This window comes from Phaethon lepturus, unplaced genomic scaffold, assembly GCF_000687285.1.
Source record: "Phaethon lepturus isolate BGI_N335 unplaced genomic scaffold, ASM68728v1 scaffold17125, whole genome shotgun sequence".
Lineage (NCBI taxonomy): Eukaryota > Metazoa > Chordata > Aves > Phaethontiformes > Phaethontidae > Phaethon > Phaethon lepturus.
In genome coordinates, this window is record NW_010542813.1 from 740 (window position 1) to 10,542 (window position 9,803).

A 9,803-nucleotide genomic window follows, 5' to 3' on the forward strand; every position below is an offset into this window, starting at 1 on the left:
CTCTATTCACATACGGTGCCTGCGTGAGAGCAGAGAAAGCTCCCAACGATCTTGTGAGTATCAACTCGGCTGTGGATTTTAGTCCAAGCTTTTGTTTATGGCTGTGTTAAGCTGCTGGCTGCGGGTTTCGGTCCACTCTGTTACTTGTGCCAGAGAAGCTGTTGGATCAAGGAGCTGTGTCTCCTGTGTGCTCCCGGGGGGCTCCTCAGACATGCGATCTGGTGGTCGCAGAAACATCAGCTGTGATGGGAAGGGGCCAAGCTCAGTGTTTGGGCTGGAGGTGTCTCTGAGGTCTGATGCAGCTGGGGGTTTGTGCAATGTCAGGCAAGTGGTTTAACCTCTGAGCCTGCAGGTCGTTTTCTGTAGAGCTGAGATAATGCTCTTCTGTATGTCCAAAATGCTCTGAAATTTCAGAGTATTGTATATTGTTACATAAATGATTGTTACTGTGCAATGCATATGTTAGATCTCTTGATGAGGCCTCAGTATTAAGAGAAACATCCCAGTAAGCAGTTCTGTGCTTAGATCAGCTCAAATGTTTTTGCTTTGTTTTTACCTTTTGAACTGCATTACAAAAATGATGAAGCTGAGGAAAAAACCCTGTTGTTCTGAAGTGAAAGCAATCAAAACTCTCCACTGATGCCAAGTCTAGGGAGCTCTGCCTGCTCAGCGCTGAAGTTGGAGCATCTGGGGCTTTTATATTTAACCTATTGTCCAGGAATGTGCAAAGGGAGCTCCTGGGACATGCACTACTTAGGAATTTTTATAACCTAATGGAGCCAAAATATTCCTGGAAAGCAGTGGTGTGCAGTAAACTGCCTGGTTTTCAGTCTATGCCTGTTTCTTTGTGGGGGCAACATTACTATTTGCTTTTTAAAACGGGGAAAAAGAGGCAATGCTCTAATAAGGTAGGACAGATTTATTTATTCATGCTTGAGGTGCCCTATAGAAAGTAGAGCAGCAGGGACAGTCCAAAAACGCTTAAGCTATGGCTGGGCTCTCACTGCTTATTAATTAGCCTAATTAGTATTTAAAAGTATCTCTTGGGGGTGAAAGCCGTGTTAGCCAAGAGGCTTAGAAACCGTGGACAATTTAGGGGCCCACCATAGTCTGGGATAAAAGCAGCAGCAATAGAAGTGGAGAGTGAGCGCCTTGACCTGACTTCCCTCACCATCGCTCAGTGCTGAGCTTTCTTCATAACAGGGAGATTTAACGTGCCAAACCCCACGTGTTGGATCGGTGGAGCTAAAGTGTGACCCTGTAAAAAGTTTACTCCTGCGTGCAGACCTTGGGCAGTTGTGTTAGTACAGTGGCAATGAGAAAAACAGTTGAGCGGATAGTCTGCTGTAGGATTTCTGTAGTAGGGCTTTGTACAGGTTTTGTTCCTGCGAGGAGTGATTTGAGACCGACTTGTTGACAAGATCTTTTCTTTAATCCAGATGAAGACATTGGTTTTGCTAGGGAAGTTCTTAAGGTAACAGCCTTAGCATGACTAGCAAAAATCATCAGTGTTAGTAACGCTGTCATTGCTAAATCCTCTGCATTTGAATAGCATTGAATAATCTGGAGTCTGAATTGGCAGCTTGCATAACGATTGATTGCTTGTCATCTCCTCCTGGGCACGGTGTGTTTTGAAATGGATAAGTGCTGTCAGGACCCAGCTTAATCCTAAGGAATGCAAGACAAAGGGGAAGTTGTTTAAAAGAAGATACTTTCCCTTTGGAGCCGGTCAGCTGGCTCCTCCTACGGCTGTGCTGCTCATTTATTGCTCTGGAGCAGTGGCTCTGGAGGAAACCTCTTCTGAAGGTTATACAAGGATTTTGATGTCTTACAAATAGTCCTTTTAAAACATATCTCTTCTGATTCAAGCATCTAATGAAAGGAAGCAGCAAGCTAGAGTAGTTGGAGAACCCTGAAATGCAGGCTGGATTCCCTATCTATGCTACAAGTGAGAACAGCGTGAGTCCTAATGCAAAATATTTCTGTAAATAATTGAAATGTTGACTTTGAGAATCACTGAATTTGAATGTTAGGTCCTTCTCTGCTGATCAACGGCTTGCTAAGGTGAGACTGGTGATGAATGCTTTATTTGACTTGAGACCTTCTTGTTCTTCAGGTGCCAGAGCGGTGAGCCATGCTGGGCCGGAAAACAGGACTCCCCCGCGACCTGAACAGCCACCGCCAGCTGAACCAGTCCTACCAGGAGGCTGTGCCCCTGCGGACCAGACCATCCAAGGAGACAGATGTCAGTTTGGAGGTGTTCAGCGGCTCTACGCCTGAAATCAAACAGAGCCGCAGCAGAGCCCAGCAGATGCGGGATAGGAAAGGTCGCAAAGTTGACCTCAAAGACTCTAACGGGAGAGAGGCAGAAACAATTACCTTTATTTCTGGTACAGCAGAGGCTCCCCCAAACCAGAGCTTTTGCTGTTCCTCTCTGTCGCAGGCCTGGAACACGTACAAAGCTGTTTTCTGTTGTATAGTGACCTGTGGGGGCTGCTTTCAGGACTGCAGTGTCTGTATCTCCTATCCGGGGCCTGCCGAGACCTCGACTGATGACGGAAAGAACGGAGATTATAATGGGCGACTGCCAAACAGCCCTGCCAATACTTCTCCTGCTGAGAAGAATGGGAACCAGATCAAAAAGTCCAGCATGGGTAGCAGTTTCAGTTACCCAGATGTGAAACTCAAGGGCATCCCTGTCTATCAAAACAGGAGCCCCAGCCACCACCTGGAGTCAGATTCATGCTGCAAAGAGCTGCTGCCAGAGAAGCCCTTCAGGAACAGCATAGAAAAGCCACCGCTCCCCAGCAGCCACCGGAGTTCGGAGGAGTATTACTCCTTCCACGAGTCCGACCTGGACATCAGTGAGCTGAACGGCTCCATGTCCAGCAGGGAGATCGATGTCCTGATCTTCAAGAAACTGACGGAGCTTTTCAGCGTCCACCAGATCGATGAGCTGGCCAAGTGCACGTCAGACACTGTCTTCCTGGAGAAGACCAACAAGATCTCGGACCTCATCAATAGCATAACTCAGGACTACAACCTGGATGAGCAGGATGCTGAATGCAGGCTGGTCCGAGGCATCATACGCATCAGCACCCGGAAAAGCAGGGTCCGGCCCCATATTTCTATCCCAGCCAGCCAGAGCCACGAGGAGAAGTCCAGCAGAGGCAATGCACCAGACAGTGGTAATGAAACGATGCTAGAGTCCATGGTCATCAGCCAAGACGGTACGTGCAGGCTCCTTGGTGTTACCGCTTCAGTAAGAGAGGGTTATTTTATCAAAGCCGTGGAGATGTGGCAATGGAGCAGGGTTGAAAGCTGATGTCTGTCTTCAGGCTGGGCTTCTTTTCCTGGGATGTGTGAATGGAGGTCCTTAGGTACTACTGGAGACCTCTGCTTCTCACCAGTCACTGTGTTGTGGCTTTCTTGATAGTATCTTTCATTGTTAGCGAAGTTTACGCTGAGCAATATAAGGGCTTATTCTGCTGCTACTGCAATGATTCTGGCTTTCCTCTGCACCTCTAAGCTAGGCAGAAAGACCATGAGTCAAACTTAACTGGTATGACCAGACGAGCTGGCTTGTGCCAGAGGATGTCCAGTTACTAAGCTGGCTCTCCTCCTCACCAGCTCTCTGTGCTGATGCCACCCTTAGACAACTGTGACAGAGTGCCTCCTTGGAGCTGAGATTTCCTCTACACAGTGGGGTGAGGAGCAGCCAGTAAATATCCCTGCAAAGAGGAGGGAAGGGCTGTTGCCACAGCTAAGTGCCTCATCGCTCTTTCAGGGATGCTCTCCTCCTGCTCTGGAGCAACCTGAAATGACTGACCTCCAGAACAGGTTCTAAGGGAGTTTGTTGTAGAAAGACCTTGAAAAGCTGAGTATGGTGGACAAGGAGACATCCAGAACTAACGGAGGAAACCGGGTGGCTGTTGTGTTTCCCAGCTTAGCAGTAAGGCTGCTGTTGCTTCCTGGTATTTAAGGACTGTAAAGCTCAGGTTACCAAGACAATGGTGGAAGCAATCTGAAGAATCAGACTCTACCTCTGCTATTAGCTGAGGGTGGTGCCTTCTGAAGGAGAGCCCTGTGCATTTCCTGACAGGGATCTTTACTCTTGAGTCATAGCTGCCCATCCTTGCCTTTCTTAGGCCCTCTTGGTTTTCATTCCAGATTTGGCCGTGCAAATATCAGAAGAAACACCAGCAGATGTGATAGCCAGGAATATGAGGCAGCACAGCAGCGCAGGTAATGTTCCTGGCTGGGGGGTCTTAGCTGCAGTGGCATCACAGGAGTGAGCAGAATGCCCTGAATGTCTCCTGTTATATATGCCTTCAGTTTTCACCATCTGCAGAGGCTGAGCTGACACCTGCCTCTTAGGTTACAGTAAGGGGTATAGTTCTGAGCTTTGGGTGTGAAGGGAGCTTAGAAGGCTGGGGTCTGCCCTGCTTGATGGATCCTTCTGAAAGAGAACGAAACCCAGGTATGGAGTGCTCTCTGTCCACGTACAGTACTTGGCCTGAGACCTTTCAGTCTCTGGGTGTCTTGACAAAGTTTGGGGCTGTATTTGGGGCATGAGCAGCTAAGGTCACAGCTGGGTTATACTGGGAACAAAAGGAACTGTGCAAAAGGGAAGCAGGGGAGGGTGATGGGCTGTCCCCTGAGCTCCGCTCCTTGTGGCATGCATGCTCCGCTCCAAAGAGCAGCCCAGGGCTAAAAGACAAGTTTTCTCCTGCATAATAACAGATCTGTTCTAGAAGATGGCTACAATACAGGCAGGGTTGTTCCCTGCCTGTGGGCTTTGTGCGGCTTTCTCCTCCCTCATGATACACAAAGCCTTTTGTGGCAGTTGCTTGCCTAACTGCCAGTCCCTCGGCTGCTACAGTTCATGTTGTCTAATGTCACCATCTCTTTTCTTTCCTCTCCAAGGCTCTCCAACAAGCAGAGATTCCTCTTTCCAAGACACAGAGACTGACTCATCTGGGGCACCCCTGCTTCAGGTGTATTGTTAAAGAAAAGGACCCAAGCAGCAGGCAGGTGTTCCAAGGCTTTGCTGCAATCAGATTTCTCCTCTTTCAACATGGAGTGTGCTATGCCACTTTTTTTTTTTTCCCCAGCCTACCCTGATCCTGTGTTGAAGCCAAATTTCTCCTGCTGTCTGAATTTCACTGGATTTTTTTTTTTTTTTTGGACAATATAGAACATCAATGAAGTGAACTATGGAGCTGATGAAATTGGGAGGTGGAGTGTGTGCCCAGGGAGGAGAAGATGGACAAGGAAGTATCCGATAACTTGTGCCTCTATGATTTCCATACTTCATGTTTAGCTTCAACAACCTCAGTGGCCCAGCCCTTTCCCTGCTTTGAGGATCTGTTGTACAGTTCTTGCTTTCTGGCATTGCATAAGTTAACCTGGGTAGGGAATAACTGGATGGTGTCTCTGTGTTTGTGCCGGTGCTGAGGTGAAGGCCAAGCACCTGCTCTCTAGGGGCCCAAATCTCTATTTATAAATTGGCTGGCTTGGTCCCAAAAACATAAGTCCTCTGTCTGTGGTGTTTGCAGTAGCCAGATCTGCCTTCTTCCTGCTGCCCCTTAGTGGTGTCATCTCCTGCTGCCTTGTAGGGAGAGGGTTCAGGTAATGTGGTTTGTTTAACCTTTGGCCTCTTGGCGTGTCTCCCGAGATAGTGCCAACTGCGGGGGGGTGGGATGCCTGGACAGCCACCCCACTCTCGTCTCCCGAGCAGACCGTGGGGATCAGCTTTGCAGTCGCTGCCAGTCTGATGTGAACTGTGGGCCCAAGGTGTTACCAATTGCACGCGTTGACCTGCGACTTGCAAGCCAGTCGGCTCTTCCTCGCTCATCTGCCAAGCCCTCTGTGTTTCCCCGTCACGCTGACTGCTGGGGCAAGCCTTGAACTCAGGTTATGGCAGGTGAGGGGAACTAGTCGGTTCATTTTTAGGGTTTTTATAATTAAGAATTAACCTGTTCGACTATTCTGTTAGAAACTCCCTTAAAAGTGGCTTGTTTCGAAAGGAAAGCCTCCCCTGAGAGTGTCTCCAGAGGGTCTGTGAGGAACTGCTTGATCCTGCCTTTCCCCCGTGGGCATTCAGCGCCTTCTCCTTCCCTTTGCTCCTCTCTAACAGACGGTCAGAAGCAGAGATGTGGTATCGCTACCCCGAGGGCACGGAGCCAGGTGACCTTGAGGGCAGTGGCATTGCAGCAGGAGGAAGCTGTATCTTACTGGTGTTGCCACTTGGTTGTTTATCCTAACGTAGACTCCTGAAGCCATGGGACTTTGTTTAGACATTCGGGTGCCCTTGGACATGAATAGAAAATGCTTAGTTGAATTTACCAGCAATAGAATAAACACACCCACTGTTTTTTGGGGAGAGGGAAATGAAAATAGGCCCCATGCTTTGGTGTGGACCATGTTTTTGTGCCTTAATTGGACTAAAATGTGCCTTAATTGTACTGAAATGTGCCTTTAGTTCATAGCCTGTGATTACTCTTCAAAAGGTTGGATAGGGGGAAAGGATTGAACCTTCACATGAGCAGTCAGGCTTATTTAACTGGCCAAAGTCCTTTGAAATGTGCAGTTCAAGTCCCTGTTAGAGCCTGTTTTTGTGAACTGCTCGCATTTCAGAGCATGCTTTCATAAATCACACACATTACTGAGACCACACCTTGAGAGACTGACGGAGAGAGAGTTTGAAAATAAAGGGGAGAGTCTGAGACATGGATTTGGCTTCCCCTCCCTGCTTTGTGTTTAAAGCTGTCAGTTTGTAGAAAACCCTGTTTATGCAAGGAAGAGACTTGAAGCAAGGCCAGCCTGGGACTCCCAGAGGAGCTGTGTTTGGTCACCTCCTTCCGAATGCCACATGTACATGGACCCGTTTGGCTTCCTGCTTCTGAATGGATTTGTACATACGTATTTAGACAAGGTTACTTAAACCTGCGCACTGAGGCGTCGGCATGGGTCACACTGACACCGTAGCTCTGTGGTCTGTGCGCTGGCGCTTTGGAGACGAGGGGTGAGGATGGACTTGCAAAGAGCTGCCGATGGCCATTACAGACGAAATGGCACATTTTTAATGTTTAGTCTGTGTACGAAGAGTGAATGTGTATGGATTAAGCTTGCAAAAATACCCCAAAACCCCCCAAAAACTCACTACGAGGAAGACTGTCAACTCGATGGTCCCTGAAGCTGGTGCACTTGTGGTGTCTTACGGGATTCTTTTGCACTCCTTGCCCTTAAATGTCTGATTCGGTCTTTTTTATAAAGCAAAAGATGTGCTCTTTACCTGTGCTGTGTCTTTTACGTTGCTGCTTGCATCAGTTCGGGGAGAGCATCCCTCAGCAGAGGGAGCCTGGGCCAGGCGGGGGGCGGTTGCGTGGCAGGTTGCTGATCTCTGCTTTCCCAGCAGCACATGGACAAAGATATTTTTGTCCATTTGGCAGCGCTTGCCCATGCCCAGGGGGATTGTTCAGAGGGCTGAATGCCAGGCTGGTGCGTGGGACACGGGGTGCAAATAATGGAGCCTTTGGGGAAGTGCTTGGGTCCAGGGAAACCTGGACCTTCCCTGAGGGGCGATGCTGGACCTGAACTATGAAAAAACGGAGCCTGGGGGGAGAACTTCCAGCTTGTTCTCTGTGGTGTAGACACTTCTTGCTAGAAAATTCTTGCAAGAATTGCTCCGGAGCAGCTGCTGTCCCTGGTGGTGGGGCAGGACCCCTGGGGAGGGAGGCTGGCTCACTCTCTGACCCAGTGACTTGAAGGACCAGTTTTGTGCTAATTTCAATACAAAAACTCTGCAGATAACCCGCAGAGCTCCGTTCTCTGCTGCTGACCTTCCCTCGCCCTCCCCAGGCAGAGGACAGCAGGGAGGTGGGTCGTGGGTGGGTTTTTCCCCTCTGGTGCACAGGTTACCAACTCTCCTGGTGTGAGGTAAGAAGACGGGTGGTGTAAAGGATTGGCACTAACGCCTCCTCTTTTTTTCCTGTGAAGTTTGGTCTGTTAAGGACTCGAGATTCTTGCCTAGTCCGTGCAGACAGGCAGAAGACTGAGCCCAAGCTTGAGTCCTCCTGTTACATGGTCCCATGCCTGTTCTGTCCTGATTTTCTTAAATGAAGGCTGAATTCAATCCGGCTGGCCACCCTTTGACAGCAGGCAGCATCTGTGTGTGATGGATTTCTGGAAAGATTTTAAAGCTGTGAACAGGCAAATGCTTCCTTCTCTTGGCTGGGAAGGGTCTCCAGAGCAGAGGTTTTTGTGCCTGGAGCGCTTGAACCAGCTGGTTGAGGCCCCAGGGAAGCAGCAAAGGCTGCTGGCAGCAGCTTGCTGGCCAACGTCCAGCACCCTGTGCCGGGATGTGGCTGTGTCACTGCTGTCTCTGCTGTCCCCACCTGCTCCTAAGCTGCCCTGCTATTTCCCCCTGTGAGTCTGCACTGCGTTTTTCTGCCCTCTGCCTTCCCTTCCTCTCCAAATTTCTCCAGTGCTTTTCCTGGAAGAGGTAAGTCTTCCCTCAGCGCTTGCTCAGGCAGCTGGAGTGACCGAGTGGCTGTAACAGGCAGTTCTGCTTCTGCTTCTCTTGTGCACATTGAATCCCTGCAGAAAGACTGTTTCTGGAGGCTTTGGGTCCGATCGCTGCTCAGTGCCGCTCTGCTGGGTGCACAGCACGGGAGCTTGTCCCCTGCCCCAAAGCGCTGCTTCCTAACTAGCTGGCTGCTTCACAACTGCTGCTGCAAGGTCACTGCAATTTCTGGAAAGATTTGAAAAGTTTGCATTTAAAACTATGATGCTGTAGCCAATCTGTCTCTGCTGTCAGTTCTGTGTTCAGCAACTCTCCTGCTTTTGAGTTCGCTGCATGGATCATGGGTTTCATTGCTCGCAACCGCACGTGGAATGAATCCACAGGCTTTTTTTGTCTGCTGAAGGTTGTGTTTGCTGTCGATCAAGCTCTCTTGGCTGTTGCTGTAGTGGTTTTTGCTCTGAGCTTTAGTGTTGAGTGTTCTGCTGAGTGATCTGGCAGAAAGACTTGGTTGCCCAAGTGGAGATCTTACAAACCCAAGAGCCCTTTATCTAGCCCCATGCATGTAAACATGCTCTTTTCACGCAGGTACTTTCTTTCGGGAGCCTGACTCAGCATGTTTCTTTCCCTGAAGATGTTGTTTGATTTTATTTGGCTTGTTTTGCCAGGACACTCTCCAGAGGTTCAATGCTGTGCGTGGGTCCTCGCCATGCTGCAAAAGTGCTGCTCTTTAGTACAGCGACTTCGGCAGGATCAGACGTACTGCACAGCCCAAGCCACCCCGCTGCCTGCGGCTCCTAGGGTTCAGGTTAAGGAAGATCAGTAACTCTGCTGCGAATGGATGTGCGAGGCTTTGAGTGTTGAATTAATCATCTTCTCCATCCACATTCATTTCAGTGTGGCTTAGAAGTTAGAAAGCAGGTAGATTGACACTAATTCTTCACAGCCTGATCCTTAGCAGTAACAGAGGAGCTGTGGCTTCTCCTTAAAATAAGCAGTACTGTTAAATACCTAGTGCCTCCATTTCCCTTTTTAGGGTTTTGCTGTTTCGTTGCTCTTTCCAAAGCAGTCCTGCAGCCTGGGCCATTTCCCAAACGCTCTGAGCTGCAATATTCATTAATAAAAACTAAGCCAAGAGCTGGGTGCTAGAAAAAAACAGACCGAAGGGAAACTTTTAACATATGGCAAGCCCTCTGCAGAGCCTGCATGCCTTCAAGGTTTTGCTTTTAAAGGACGCGAGAAGGGGCCCAGCAGCGGGCGAGCCAGGGCCAGGCGGGTG

At 49.3% G+C, this 9,803-nt stretch overlaps 1 protein-coding gene across 1 annotated transcript; it reads left to right on the forward strand.

The window, feature by feature from the left end:
* The first annotated feature begins 2,134 nt into the window (after positions 1-2,134).
* KDF1 (keratinocyte differentiation factor 1) lies at positions 2,135-5,280 on the forward strand. Its single transcript, XM_010288158.1, has 3 exons — positions 2,135-3,230; positions 4,171-4,245; positions 4,927-5,280. Exons 1-3 carry the CDS (start codon positions 2,135-2,137, stop codon positions 5,007-5,009), a joined length of 1,254 nt encoding a protein of 417 aa, XP_010286460.1. The 3' UTR covers positions 5,010-5,280.
* The last annotated feature ends 4,523 nt before the right edge of the window (positions 5,281-9,803 follow it).